The sequence below is a fragment of the Papaver somniferum genome, chromosome 2, assembly GCF_003573695.1.
Source record: "Papaver somniferum cultivar HN1 chromosome 2, ASM357369v1, whole genome shotgun sequence".
NCBI lineage: Eukaryota > Viridiplantae > Streptophyta > Magnoliopsida > Ranunculales > Papaveraceae > Papaver > Papaver somniferum.
Window position 1 is genome coordinate 3,075,762 of NC_039359.1, and position 16,104 is coordinate 3,091,865.

The 16,104-nt window shown below is 38.0% G+C and overlaps 1 protein-coding gene and 1 long non-coding RNA gene across 8 annotated transcripts; both read right to left on the reverse strand.

Moving 5' to 3' along the window:
• Positions 1 to 5,472: 5,472 nt before the first annotated feature.
• Positions 5,473 to 10,047, reverse strand: LOC113346678. Of its 7 annotated transcripts, none has more exons than XR_003358590.1 (8): positions 9,712 to 10,047; positions 8,831 to 8,892; positions 8,604 to 8,718; positions 8,317 to 8,363; positions 8,063 to 8,240; positions 7,183 to 7,625; positions 6,411 to 6,991; positions 5,473 to 5,804 (listed from the first exon to the last, which is right to left on the reverse strand). It is a non-coding gene; the product is annotated as an uncharacterized LOC113346678 (long non-coding RNA). The 7 variants fall into 7 exon arrangements; XR_003358592.1 differs by having other exon boundaries at positions 5,473 to 6,991; positions 7,183 to 7,234; positions 7,358 to 7,625; positions 9,712 to 10,045; XR_003358589.1 differs by having other exon boundaries at positions 6,927 to 6,991; positions 9,712 to 10,045.
• Positions 10,048 to 10,060: 13 nt separating this feature from the next.
• Positions 10,061 to 14,872, reverse strand: LOC113346677. Its single transcript, XM_026590162.1, has 2 exons — positions 14,622 to 14,872; positions 10,061 to 10,473 (listed from the first exon to the last, which is right to left on the reverse strand). The coding sequence occupies exons 1-2, from the start codon at positions 14,865 to 14,867 to the stop codon at positions 10,141 to 10,143; spliced, it is 579 nt and encodes a 192-aa protein (XP_026445947.1). The 5' UTR covers positions 14,868 to 14,872; the 3' UTR covers positions 10,061 to 10,140.
• Between the last annotated feature and the right edge of the window lie 1,232 nt (positions 14,873 to 16,104).

Consider the following 16,104-nt stretch of genomic DNA (forward strand, 5'->3'; position numbering starts at 1 on the left):
AACCATGTCAGCCACGTCTCCGCACCAAGGCATGCCAACCATGCCAGCCGCACCGCCGTGCCAATGGAAAACCATGCCATACGGGCCTTTCCTTCACGGCTGCCAAAACGAAGGGTTGCGATAATCAACGGCCACCCTTCCATCTGAGATGCAGATCTTAGCCGTCCAATGTCGCCAGCCGACGCATGGTAACCTTTGGCCCAACGCCAAAACCCTAATTTTGGCCGCGCCCAAACTATGCCAAAATCCTAGTTTTGGCCGCGCCTAAACCATGCCTAGCCTGGTCACGCCTAACACATGCCAAATCCATGCACGACGCTGGCTGCAAAAATGAGGGGTTGCGATAATCAACGGCCACCCTTTCCATCTGTGATGCAGATCTTAGCCGTCCAAGGTCACCAACCAATGGATGGTAACCTTTGGCCCAACGACAAAACCCTAGTTTTGGCCATGCCTAAACCACGCAAAGGCATGCCAACCATGCCGCATGTTCCAATGGCATGCCGTGTCAGCCACCTTTCCGGGCCAAGGCATGCCAACCATGCCACATGTGCCAATGGCATGCTGTTCCAGCCACCTTTTCGCGCCAAGGCATGACTACCATGCCACATGTGCCAATGGCATTCCGTGCCAACCACACCTCCGCGCCAAGGCGTGCCAACCGTTCCAGCCGCCCCGTTGTACCAAATCCATGCCAGCCTCTCCTACACAACCATTGGCTTCCAAAACGAAGGGTGGCAACAATCGAAGGTCACCCTTCCATCTAAGATACAGATCTTAGCCGTACAAAGTCTCCAGCTAACGCATGGCAACCTTTGGCCTGACACCAAGCCCTGATTTTGGTCGCGCCCAAACAACGCCAAAACCCTAGTTTTTGGCCGCGCCTAAACTATGCCAAAAATCCTAGCTTTGCCATGCCTAACCATGTTAAAGCCATGTCGGCCACGCTTTCATGCCGCTGGCTACCAAACGAAGGTTTCAATAATCAACGGCTATCCATCCTCTCAAGATGCAAAATCTCGACCGTCGAAGGTCACCACCGAGCCGGCAAATCTCCCAATCACAACTTGCCAAACAACAGTAACATGCTACGTGTTTTCCACAAAAACACTCGAGACATCAACACATGTCACAAACTGGAGGATGCTCATTGGGTATTGGTTTGGCGGTTTACAGCGTGCGACGTACACTACGCCCGTTACAAGACAGTGTCATAAGGATGAGCCGGTTAGTAAATACGGGGAGTAATGGTGAAACGCTTTCCTTCATTATGGAATATCAATTCCAGTGGTTACCGGTTACCACCTCCACCCATTTACTCACCCGTTTTCCATTTCTTACGAGACCAGAGTACGTTTCACTTCGACTTGTATAAATAGGTCTGACCTATTCCACCGAACAACAATTTTTCGGTCAGGAACATACAACACTCAGAAATCACTTGTTATCTTTACCATATGTTAGATTTCACTTTCTGATACAAGTCAAACAACTACTCTTCCAGAACCGACTATTCTGGTCTCAACACTCTCTTCGCTTCCCTCCCCAAAACCATCCCTTCTCCTCCTCTTTGTGACCGAAGCAAGTATGGAACGGCCATTTCTTGGTTTAGACCGGATTTGTACAGATTGATCTCTCGAATCTAAAGTACTCCCTTGCAGTACATTTTTAGGGTTTAGACTCGTTTCTCACCCACTCACGCGAAATTACCGAAATCAGCAGAAACCGTTTTCACCCTCAAACAATTGGCGACCACAGTGGGAGATTAATATCTAGGTTACAATATCAATTTATAACTCCCAATCTCTTACTTCAACCCAGACATCAAAGTGGTAAAAGCAAACGATCCGCTCAGGGATCGGAGACTTAGTTACCAGGCGACTCAGTTACTAGTCACGACACGACAAGAGGTGAATGGGACTTCCAATACCAGGAGACTCGGTTACCAGTCATGGAACGACGAGAGGTGACTGGGGACTTCCAAATCAGCAGTACATTGTTTAGGGTTTAGACTCGTTTCTCACCCACTCACGCGAAATTATCGAAATCAGCAGAAACCGTTTTCACCCTCAAACAACAGTGTTACTTCCAAGTACTCCAATGATCCCAAAGGTTGTAAGTTCAACATCATCGTTGTTGAAAATCCGTAGCTATAACAATGAGAAAACATAATTCTCAATCATTTTTATACAATGTCATAGTATCATTATGCAGCATCAAAGTTCAATTGTATCACAACTTCGACAACAATACTATGGTGATATGTATCACTCCCCTTAGTCAATACTCCATCTCACATGGAAACCACTCCCCCTTACATAATGATCCGAAAACCATATGTATTTTTAGTGTGAACTACATATTAATTCTCCCCCTTTTTGTAAATTGGCAAAGGTACGAAAACGGGATCCTAATGAAATTTCCAAAAGAGAAATTTCATGACCAAAAGAAAGCATATATCAACTTGTTTAGATGCAATCATAAAGCCGAAGCTAAATGCATTCATCAAGGAGTTTATAAAGATACAAGATAACCCCTTTAATATTCCACAGCCGCACTCCTCACAAAGATTTGGCAATTAAGCATAAGTTCAATTAAGAACTCTCTCCCATAAAATGTCATTCCCGAAAGAACAACAAGAGCGACCTTAATTTCAAAAGAAAAGAAGGATTTCTTTGGACATAACAAATCACATATGAATATGAATTTGAATCCAAAAATACTCAATTAGATTAATCACAAGAGAACCCATAATTAATCTAATCGGAAATATACAACCAAATTAACCACAAAAAGTAATGAATTTAATTGGTAATGCTCGACATAAGAGAACTTACGGAGCCTCACATTATATACATAAAATTATGGATCAGGGAAGATCAATACTGTGGAGTATACAAGGATTCATTCTATTTTCCATCACTATTCTCACAATGACATACAATAGACATAATCCTTGTCAACAAAAGTTCATCCTATCTTCCATCAAAAATGACATAATAGGCTTTATGAATACCAATATTCCGTGGAGCATGCGTCACGATCTTGGCGGTCGCATACAAGATAATTGTATAGCCTTCGCTATACAGAGGAACCTGAGCAGCGGAGGATACCTTCGTAGATCTACTTTATCTTCCCCCAAGAAGAAATGTCTCGACGGCCAAGATGGATAAAGTAAAGCCTAGCCTAGGGGGAGGCAGCTGGCGAAAGTACAAAGTTAGATAACAAATCTAATCAGCATTAAATGCACAAATCTCTTATCTACACGCATAATAAAAGCACGTGGAGAGAGACGATGTGGCGGGACCCGGTAGGAGAAAGCTAGCGGCGAGCGAAGATACAATCTGTACTGAGGCTGGGAAGTTCCCGAAGGAACGTGGGTCAGCTGAGGTGGCAGAGTTCAACTGGAGGAAACATGCGGTGAACGAAGGTACCACTTGTACGGAAGGTATATCATGATAACGATGGACTCCAAGACAGCAAAGATATACTTGGAGACGAAGGGGCTATAAATACCAAGCCTCACCAACAAATTAAGGCATTCAATTCTTAGGAGAACAAGATCTAGTCTTAATCTTATACCTATTTAATGTTTAGAACTTAAGTAGACACAACAACTTGAGTTCTCTCTATTACTTTGGGAAGCATCAATCACTCTTTTCCCCGTGGACGTAGACTAAATAGTCTAACCACGTAATCTCTTGTGTCATATGATAACTTAGCTTTATTTATCTTACTAGGGATTAACCCATGCCGTAACGGTACGGGCATAATTTTTATTTAGTTATGCATTTTCCGACATATATGAATATTAAATATAATATTTATTAATATCAAGTTTACCCTTCTTATCATTACAAAAGTAAAGAAAAACCCGATAAATATTTTTATTCTTCACTCCACAAATCCTTTTCATCATTTCCCGCCTTGACATTTTCGCATACCATGCCTATTCTTTCTTGAGTTGCATCCTCAATCCAGCCATGAAATTATATTGGAATTAATTTTTACATATTTTGTCTCCCAAAAAAACATTATTTCATATGTTTTTTAGTTTACAAAGATATGTTATCGATCCTTTGAAATGGTATTACCTTTATGCATCTTCCTTATTTTAGTGAACGATGTTAGGATCTTCATGGACCATATGAACCTACTATATATGGGCCCAACCACATAACACTGATGCTATCCCTACTTGACCACTTTTGGGATAAGAGGTGTGCGATTTTAATATAAAAGGCCTTGGTGCTACGTAAGGAGATGCCCACACTTATTAAGCTTCATATGTACTCCTCTTTCTTCCATGTGGGACTATCCCTAGATATACATATGTGGTTTATCGCGCCACATACTCCAACAATCTCCACCTTGGTGACATTTAACCACTTCACCAGTCCAATCAGACTCCATCCTATGATTACCATCTGTATATGCAACCCATCGATCATGATTATTGTCACTATGCGCCCTGGAATCCTACTCCACCTTGAGTTAATGAGAAAGCAAGTACTAACTCCACCTTGAGCATTTTCTTTCCCACCTAGAACCCTTCTCCACTTGAGAGTTAATGTGTGAGACATTAACTCCACCTTAAGCATCAGTTCAACCTTGAGCATCTCCTTGTCGATCTAGAACCCTGCTCCACCTGAGTTAATGGGTGAGACACTAACTCCACCTTGAACGCCAGTTCAACTTTGGGCCTTGTCTGCTTCACCTTGAGTCTGACTCCACTTGCGCCCTAAACCAGGTGACATCTATAACCACTTCTACGTTTGGACATTAGACCAACCATAGGCTCTGACCTGATACCAATTGTGAGGATCTTCACGGACCATCAGACACTAATCAAGGCCTACCGCATAACCCCGAACCCCACTTGACCACCTTGGGATAAGAGGTGTGGGGTTTTTAACTAAAATGCCTTGGTGCTATGTATGGAGATGCCCAAGCTTCTTAAACTCCACATATATTCCTCTTTATTCCATGAGGGACTATCCCTAGCTATACATATGTGGTTTATCGCGCCACATACTCCAACAGCCGAGCGATACCAAAACATTAAACTATGTAAATTGTAACAACACTAGTGGAAGATAGGAGTTTCGCGACCGTCAAGGCAAGTCATATATACGAGTTAAATGACTTGTTTTAACAGTCGCGAAAATGGTCACTGTTTGGGCGACTTTTTCATCTATTACGTGGCTTTGATGGTCGCGGAACTTCCTATATCAACGACCAATTTTAACAGTTGGGATGTTAGGATTGACCCTTATCAGTCATAGATATACATTTTAATATAAAAAAAAATAGATTCAGATATACATTTTAATATAAAAAAAAAATAGATTCAGATTAGCTGACTGAATCTGTCTCGCTTGACTGAGTCTGACTAAATCTCAAATGACAATTCAAATAAAGCTCAAATGAATCATGCTCAAATCAAATGATTGAAACCAAATTAAGTCAAACTTGTACTCATGCGTTTAAATGATCTTTCCATTTAAGATTCACTAATTCATTAGGTTCAAATTTACACATAAAATGATTTAAATTCTAAGTTGAGACCAACATAAGTCTAGCTAAATTGTTGCAAGCTTAGAGACTAGCTAATTAGTTGCAAGCTTAAAGACAAGTTCAACTAACCAGCAAAACCATAAAGAGACAACAACACACTAAAGGAAAATAAAAGTACATGGGGATCTAAATAAAAACCATTGAGTAATCATCAGAATTATGATCTTCAACATCTCCACCTCCATTAAAGAATTTCACCACCGACACAGGTTTCAAAGCTAAACAACCTGGGAAAGAAAACAACAAAAATCCAGCAAGGCATTGAATCACAGTGAAATGTACATAGGACAACTTTCATAATACAAAAATCAGAACTAGTATCAAACTGCATTCAGCCACTTAACTATCAAACATGAAGCCTCGAACCACATTGGTTCGTACACCCAATTGTACCCACTTAACTATCATGTTTCAGGATGCAGCTGCTATAAGAAATTAAACTACACATACATCCTACAAAATTTAGAACTAGTCAAAATCCCCAACCCAGTAGATTTGATGACACTGCCAATGGCAAATATCTGAAACATTAGAGTTAGACATTCCGTTTTCGAAAATACTACCTGATAATATAAATAGAGTTGTTGCAGCAAAAAACGTAGTTCTAAACACAAGCCTTATGAATGAACAACCAAGTGGATGAATAAAGGGATCTCTGAGGTCTCAACATTGGAGACTGGGTTCATTTTAGCAGTACTATGATCATTTTTTATTACTGAGTCTTAAATGAAACCTACACTATCTCATTGTTACAGTACTTCCCAAGTATAAACATAGAATCCAAAGAGTAATAAAAGATAATAAATGAAAACAATGAAGGAAAATTATCTCACTTAGATAATTTTGGGTTTTGACAACCATATGCAAGAGGCATTCGAAAGGGAAGCTATCTATATATACTTGCATCAGCTGAAGCCAACGACATTTTTAATGGAAGATAGAATGCAGGACGGTAGCACCTATTTGTGTCCTTCCCAATACTAAAACAACACTACTATATATATCCATCCAGGTAGCATACCTGATAAAACAAATGAACTTAGTTCATCGCATGTATAAACAATACCAACAGACAGCATATCCAAATAGTATCGGTCTTAAAGTGATCAGCAATGAAAGGTGTCATCCAACCTTTTTGTTCATGTACTGAATAAGATGGTAATTACGAAACAGGACACAAATAGCTACTCACTTGAACAAGCAACAAAATACTACTATAAGTTAATCACTTCAAACATACAACTTAAATTCAATTAAGTTTTGTAAATCATTATCGGTAGGTAGATCAAACCATTTTAGAAACTAGATATTAAGCATCGCATAAAATGTGACAGTAAAATGCATATCACCTGAGCATCTCCATCCTAATACTCATCATCTCCAACGGTTTCCAAAATTGATGGATCCCAATACTCTGCAGTAAAAAACTTGTCGAGCTTTAGAAGTGGTTACGTAACTAGCAGGCCACTCTTGAACATGTCATATTTGCAGGAAGAATAGCGTTTAAGTCCACATTATGCGCAATGCCAACAACTACACTCATGAATCTCGCATACATAAAAGAAAGTATTTTTTTTTTAAATGCTTTGAATTGAGAGTACAAACCTCACAAGATACAATAAATTGGTTCGATCCAATTTGCATGGTCCAATCCTCTCTTTGAAAATGCAGCAAATTGGACAATCAAGGATGAAGTGAGTCACCAAAAATAAATGGGTAATAAGACATGTGAAAATTAAATTGCTTGATCCTTAGAAGAGCTTTAATGTGGTTTAACCACCTAGACACATTAATGTATTTTGATGATGGAGCTCCCTTGAAAGCTGCATAAACATGCTAAATCTTTGGATGCTTGAATATTGAGACCTCGATTCCTTTACCACCACTAATGACAGTTGACTCTCCCTTCTCAAGTGCACTGATAGTTGTAAGGTACATTGATACCTAGCTTCGCTTTGAAATAAGCCAAAGCTGTTGCAGTTGGTATGGATGTTGTACCATTTAATCTCCTATGCAACTTGGTACTCCGCTCTATAAGGAGCAAGCATCTGCCACCAGAATAAAGAATGAAGATGCCAAATTTTAGCCTTTCGCTTTGAGAAACCGACACATGATGTAATATTCAAATGATATGTTTCAGAAGGTTCGAATTTGCTAAATGATATTATAGTACAGTTAACGAGAATAGTTAAAAGAAAAGATAAATGTCATCTAATAACAGAAAGATGCCATAGTATATAACGATAGGAAGACGTAAAATAAGAGGGCCAGTTAGACTCAAAACTTGTCTTTCACATTGTCATCAGCCTTAACAGGCTTTGAGTAGTCTATATGAGCTCTACCCTCCTTAATATTTTCAACAACGTGAGCGAAAGAAACTCTAAGAGCCTCACGTCTATTAGCAAAAGCAATCATCAATATTTAGGAAACAAATAAAAATAAACATCCTAGCGCAAACACGAGATCAGAACGAGTTGCATAATACCGTTGCATCAGCATTGCAATGTCTGTAACCTCTGCCTTTTGTTATTCTTTCTGTTTCTCATAGATTTGGCATGTTGCAACATAAGTAAACTTAAGATCTTCCTGTGCTCGAGCTTTAGGGGATAACTCAAAATATTGAGTGTCAAAGGTCTCCTTTACTGGGAGTGTGGTTTCCATATCTGTAATTCCCAACGTTAGAGCATCTCCTAATATGGATCAAACAAGAAAACCATATATGGAACCAAAAATGCGAACCTCTCGGAGAAATCCTTTCCAAATAGCTCTGGAGCATAATTTCCATCCTGTTGTACATCATTCCCCGCATTGAATCAACACCAGCAAGAGTATGAAGAAAATTCCAAAACATCTTAACCACCCATGATCAAATATATGGACAGTACTTGTGAATACTAGGATAATCTTGATTTAGAAATCAATGCAACCGACACCAAGTATTAAAAATTATCCAATTATGGAGACTTCTAAACTAACTTAGAAAAATCAAGAAATAGGACACCTACTGAAAAGTTTCCAGAAATTACCAGTCCTAGCAAATGTTTATCCGTGGTAAAAAGCCCAAAACCTAAGCTCCAGGATATCGCTAGTTCAGCGCCTAAAGTATGCTCGTCCTGTTTCGGCTTCTTGAAAGGTTATATCCTGCAACAAACCAATAATGGTCAGGCCATCTCTCTCTAAATAATTAGAAGTGAACGACACAAATTGATTAGATGTTTTTACACATTCAATTCTTTATTGAAGAAAAAGATACCTCTCGCATCATTCAATTTTGGGGGTAGGGGGATCTGAATATGACCTTAATTTTTGTTGACACTGCAATGGTACGTATAAGAAAAAGTAGTACTCAGTAAAGAGAAGTGAAATTTGATTATCATATGTTCATATGCAATTACTTAAAGCTAAAACAGTGTACGCATAACTAATTACTAATCCATGTCCCCTAAACGTTCATGTGTGATTACTTAAAGCAAGGACTTGAATATACGCATGACTTCAGTGAATCATACTTGTAGAGGTTGCTCTTTCGTGTGAAGAGGTTACTTAAAGCACATGCCGAGGCTAATGACCAATTACCACATGAGGAACTTCATGTCTAAAACTTGCATTGAGAAATTATTAAAATTCACCATGCTTTCCAATCAAATTATACTGACCATTGTAGACAGTTCCTTTCAAGGTGGGTAATGAGATGATGATATACCTTACCTAGAAATTAAGAAAACCCAATACTCAAAAACTTAAACCCAGATCAGAAACATGAACAACATCAAACATAGACAAATCAATCGAATAAAATTATAAAACACAAAAAGTACTAAGAGAAAGATGTTAACTTAAGCAACAGCGTGAGAATCATGAAACTAATACCGGTTGAAGATGTGGTTAACTAATCTACAACAAATCAGAAATTATCAGTTGATGCTGTTACTTAGAATATATCACGATTGACAAAACGTGAAAATGAAACAATAAATCCATCGATACAAAACCCATTAAACAACTAATCTAACATCTGAACACTAAATCGGTTACAAAAGAAAGACTATTTCAAAACCCCAGTTCTAACCCGTAGCCAAAACCCCCAAATTCGAAAATTGAAATCTTAACCAGAAAAAAATCTATATATTATACCTGATGAAATTGATGCTCAAGATCGTAACGAGAATGATGATTTAAAGAATAAAAATGCTGAAATGGGTTAGGATAAAGCTCTGATTTCTAACAGTGAGTTTCAATATGTGAAGTAGAAACAATCCAAATTTTTATTCTAGGGTTCTTGGGATTTCGTTGACCAAATCAAGGGAGAAGATGAAGAAGAAGGTGTTTTTGTGGTGATGGAAATGAGCGGAGAAGAAAAAAAGATAGACGCAGTCTCTCTCTTGAGCAGAAAGAATAATAGAGGATGAAGAGATCAGGAGAACGGGGAAATGGATACCTTGAAAATTAAAATACTACGTTCACCGGTTACAGTGTGGGTCAATGAAAGAGGAATAAAATAATAATAATAATTCTTTTTTTTTTTTTTGGCTAAGAAAAATACTACAATTAAAAACCAAGGAATTACAGATGTTCAGTGAGAAAGTAAGGGATAGACCCAAACCATTCACCATTGACTCTATTTCTCCTACCATGTTTGGGTGCGATATCAGCCAAATAAGTAAAACTTCTATTCAAGAATTCAAATTTACTAAACTTAAAAGATTCTAAAACTGACTTACAGTCATTCAAGATTGACATATTATACCAGCACAGCTGGTTATTATTGGATTTCAAACAATCTATAACTACTTTAGCATCACTGATGAAACATGCATTTTCCTTTCCTTTCCTTTCTCTGAGTCCAAATTGCAGCTTCCAGGAGAGCAAGGCTTTCTGCTTCTTCCGCATTCCTAGCTATCCCAGGAGGAAATTTCATGCATTGTCATTCATGACCAGACCAATACCAGACAAGTTAGATTAGAGTCATGAGAAGCATCACAATATACAATGACACAATCATCAGGGAGATCAATAGCAGCCGCGTTATAATCCACACCCACTGGATTAGTAGGTGGGATACCAATTTGAGAAACGTCACATTTTAAAATTTGTTCTGTTTCATTAATCATTTTGAGAGCCAACCTAGCAGTAGAATAATGATTTAGAGACTTATTCTGAAATATGAAAAAACATCTGTCTCTCCAGATGGTCCAAGCAATAGTGAAAACATCTACAGCCTTTTCTTTGAGATTAGTCGTAGCTAACCACTTTGAAACCCAGTCAGAAATGGAGATGCTCATGTTACTATCCTGAATCAAAAGATCCCTGTAAGGGGTGAGTGACCACACCGCTTTTGCAAAAGGGCAATGAAGAATGATATGCTCAGCAGTCTCATTAGCAGAAGTATTACACATTCTACAGGTTATATCACGACCAACACTGAACTTATAAACATTACTCTTAGTGGGCAGAATTTTTTCATGACATTTCCAAATGAATAGCTGTACCTTTGGAAGGACCCTTAGTTTCCAAAGAGCTTTATAAGTTGGGTTGATACTACTAGGGTTATGCATATGTGCAAACTGACCAGAAATAAGTTTATATGCAGATTCCACAGTAAATTGACCATTTTTTGTGAAGAGCCAAATGAGTCTGTCATTTCCTACAATGGGAATTCTAGTATTTAGAATCAACTGAGCATTATGAGGAGTAAAATATGCATTCACTAAATCAGTTTTCCAGCTTTTCGAATCCGGATCAATGAAATCAGACACATGATAATTAGGATTAGGAGCATACAATGTTATTGGTTGAACTGAATTCGGGATCCAGTTATCCTTAAAAGCTAAAATATGTTGTTCATTTCTTACTTCCCAAAAAGAATTTTGGAACATGAAGTCTAAGCCAGAGCAAATGCTCTTCCAAACCCAAGAAGAATCCCTTTTTTTATTGCGATGAAAAACATGACAGTTTTTAAAATATTTGCATTTGAGGATAATGACCCACAACTCCATATGATTGTGAACCAGATTCCATGCAGTTTTGCTCAACAGGGATAAGTTGACGTGTTTAAGTTTTTTGAAGCCTAAACCTCCCTGAAGTTTATGAGAGCAGATTTTACTCCACTTTTTAAGATAGATACCACCAGGACACGATTTTCCCCACCAAAAGTCCCTCTGGGATCTCTCCATATGATTAATGATGTTGTCTGGATTGGTAAAAGTGTTAATGTGATAAATGGGGGAAGCTTTTAACACATGTTGAACCAAGACAGATCTACCAGCTTGATTTATATGTTTACCTTTCCACTTAGCCACCCTTTTATCAAACTGATCATTCAAATGGTTAAATGAATCAGTTTTAGATCTAGAGATGAAGAGGGGAATGCCTAAATATCTTTCATTTATAGCAATCTTCTTGACATTTAAAGATCTAATAAGGGAAATGGCATGCTCAGTGTGAACATTTTTACTAAAGAAGCAACCTGATTTTTGAAAATTAATGACTTGACCCGAACAAAGACTAAAATTCTTAATCATGTTCATGAAATGTCGGCTTATCTGTGAGAAGCTTTAGCAAAAATAAGGCAGTCATCTGCAAAGAGCAGATGACTGATGCTAGGAGCTTCTTTAGTGACTTTAAGACCATGAATAATATGAGAATTTTCAGCATGGATTAAATATCTTGAGAATGCTTCCATGCATAAAATAAAAAGGTAGGGGGACAGGGGGTCACCCTGTCTCAGACCCCTAGTAGGTTTGTAAGCTTTACACGGAGAGCCATTAAGCAAGATAGAGATACTTGTGGTACTAATGCATGGAAAAATTAAGTCACACCAGTGCTGAGAAAACCCAAAAGATTTGAGAACATCTAAAAGGAAAGACCACTCAATCCTATCAAATGCCTTAGACATGTCAAGTTTAATACCCATGACTCCCCATTTATCCTTTTTCCTTTTCATGGTATGTACCAACTCATGAGCAATAATAACATAATTTTGTATGTTCCTTTGAGGGACATAAGCTGCCTGGAAAGGGCTAATTATTTTGCTCAAGAGGGGTTTCAATCTATTAACAATAATCTTAGAGATTATTTTATAAATAGAATTACACAAGGAAATAGGTCTAAAGTCAGAAGGAGTAGAAGGACTATTAGTCTTGGGGATTAAAGAGAGAAAAGTATGATTCATTTCTTTTAATAGATGTTTGGAATCAAAAAATTTTTTGACAGTCTTCCAAACATCAGAAATAAGAAGATCAATATTCTCTTTATAAAAACCGGGAGGGAAACCATCGGGCCCTGGAGCACTCCAAGGAGTCATTTGGTTTATAGTATCCCTAATTTCCTGTTGAGTAATAGGTCTAAGTAAATTGCCGTTCTCATCCACAATAATACAAGAGTCTATACAGTTAAGGACCTCATTGTTCTTATAGGGATTAGTAGTAGCGCCAACAGAACTGAAATGAGAGACTAATAGATTCTCCAGATTATCTCTATCATTGATCCATTGTCCATTGTCCATCTGAAGAGCATTAATGTGATTATAATGCTTTCTTCTATTGACAGAGTTATGATAAAAAACAGTATTTCTGTCATAAGATTTATAGAACTCTTGTCTAGATTTTTGGGCATAAAAATCTTCTTGGATTTTTTGCCAATGTTCCAAGTCAGTCTCTACTTGTTTGATGCGCTCCATATTCTGAGTAGTATAAGGAAGACTATTCAGATTGTGCAAATCAATGTTCAGAGTTTTGACTTTTTGATCAATATTGCCAAAATGATGGATATTCCAATTTTTGAGATCATGTTTTATAAATCTCAATCTATTGGTGAGTTGGAAAGGAGGAGATCCTCTGACATATTTAGAATATGCATTCTCAATGACAACTCTAACAGAGGGGTCCTTACTCCAACATCTAAAATATCTATATGGCTTACTACCTCGAGTATACATGGATGAAGTCTCTAAGATAATAGGAATATGATCACTGCCAATAGTGTCAATATGGACAACTCTAGCAAGGCCATAATGATTAAGCCAGTAACCATTCCCCAAAGCCCTATCTAGTCTGGCACATATCAGATCTTCTCCACTTTGTCTATTATTCCAAGTATACTGAGTACCAATATATCCAAGATCGGATAAATCAGCGGTATCAATAACTTGTTGAATAAGAGGGAACTCTACAGTAGTTGGGGTAGTGAAAGTTGACCTTTCATGGGGATGCATAGTAATGTTGAGATCTCCTATGATCACCCATGGAAGGTTGGCTCGTGAACCAATTTCACCTATATAGTTCCATTGTTGAACTCGCTCATCATGGTATGTTGAACCATAGAGGAAAGTAACTAGGAACTCAGGCTTGTCGGGGTCGTGTTTGATAATCACATTGATCATTTTATCAGTATAATGGACAATCTCATATTGGAAGCCAGATTTCCATATAAGAGCAATTCCCCCAGCAAGACCTCTAGAAGGAAAAACCCAACAATTTGGAAAATTAAACCTTTTTAAGTAAAAATGCATTTTGTCAGGATTATTCTTAGTTTCACAGAGGAAGATCATTTCAGGGTTTTGAGACCTGATCAAATTCCATAAAGAAGTTCTAGTGGATGGGTTGCCGAACCCCTGGCAGTTCCACGAAAAAATTCTCATTGTACAGCAACGAGAATAAGCTGCAACCAGGTTGTTTTTCCACACAGAACTAAAATAATATATCAAACAGAAATTATAGTACCTATAACTGAGACTCACACTTATTGAATGGAAAATCAAATGCAAATGTGAATCTGTGTGATTGGGGAAAAAACAAGCACTGACAACAAACAGGGGATTATATGGCTGATGCAAGTAGATTAAGCAGTAAAGGGAAACAAGATGGCACAAAATAGATTGAAAGAGAGGGATAACGAGAAAGCTGGCAAATAAAAATTAATTTAAATTCAAAGTAAAAGAGGCAACTGTGAACTAATCTAGGGTTTACACACCAAAATTGGGAAAAATCAAAAAGCCTAATTTTAGCCCTAATATTAAGAAAGGAATTAAAGGATAAGAAAAGTACCGTATTTGCAGCACTACCCTGAGATTCTCTGTTAAGATTTCCATGTGCATGTGTATCCTGATCTCTTTCACTCATCTTCGTATCACCCTCAACGGGAGCCTGAACTGCAAGAGGACCGCCGTGAGTAATATCATTAATCTCGGATTGATTGATTGATTGGGGAGATATCGGAAATCTGAAATATTGGATTGGTATGGTGACATTAGGTTGACGAGATTCAACAGCAAGGGGTTCTGACTCCCTCATCCTCTTTCTGGTACTTAGGGCTGAACATGGTTTCGGTTTTCCGCTGGAACCGGACTAAACCAGACCAATTAGGAAGAAACCAAACCGAACCATTTACTAATTGGTTACGGTGTAGAAAGTGGAAAACCGATAGTGTTGGTTTTGGCTTGGTTTGACCTCTAAAACCGAACCAAAAACCATTAGAAAACCGATTAATTTTTAAACTTAGTTTCTACCGTCGATTTACAAGTATTAGATTCTACCCATTGATTTAGATGATAAATAGAAACCCTAAATCTAATATTTCATTATGATACTCTCCCTCTTTCTCCTTCTCTCAGCCGCCTCCTTTCTCGACCCCCAACTACAGCTGCTGCTACTCGACTTTTTTCTTCCCGTCTTCCTTCTTTTTTATTTGTCAATAACTAAATTAAGATATATTATATATCTTCTTTAGATCTCTAGAATTAGAGTAAGCTTTAACTATTCTTGATATTTTTTATTTTTTATTTTCTTTGTCTGTATATTCGTGTAAACCAATACTATCGGCAACTACGATTTTTTTATCTGTAAATTTGTGTATTTTTTTTTGGTTTGACATAATTATTGGTTAACCAAAAACCACTGGGACAAACCGAAACCAACTGGAACCATTTGGAAACCGAACCAATGATTAAATTAATGGATTGGTTTGGTTTAGATTTTTAGAAACCAATAGTATTGGTTTCGGTTTTGGTTTGGCTAGAAACCGAACCAAAACCGACCATGAACAGCCCTACTGGTACTGGTATCTTCTAGATTTGGAATGGCAGGATTATTCGCAGTAGAGTTGATATCGTTTTTATCGTTATTAAGGCGCATGTCTTCTTCCTCGAGGGCAGCCATGAGTGCCTGACCCTCAGGACTATTTTGGCACCAGTTCCAGAATTCTTCAGGGTTGTAGGCTACCACCTTGAGATTTTGAGCAATACTTGCACAAGCAACATCATCATGGTCTATAACAAAAAATTCCTTGCAAATCTTGTGTGGCTGCTTATCAAAATGATATCTAGCCCAGTGCATCTGATTAGTTCTAGCATTATAAAGCCAACCCCCTCTTTTCAGTGTTTTTTTCAAGTCAACTTCTACCCATATTTTGATCAATTTTGTACCACTTGGATGACAGTTTTCCGGTTCAACTTTCTTCTTTATACCAATATCCTTGCATATATCTTCAATGACTTGAACATTTAGATGTTCTAGGAGCAGATTGCGCAGC

Coding starts and splice junctions, on each gene's coding strand:
- LOC113346677 (XM_026590162.1), bottom strand. CDS start 14,867: ATGAGGGAGTCAGAACCCCTTGCTGTTGAATCTCGTCAACCTAATGTC. Junction 10,474..14,621: donor AGGGTAGTGCTGCAAATACG/GTACTTTTCTTA, acceptor CTCCTGGGATAG/CTAGGAATGCGGAAGAAGCA.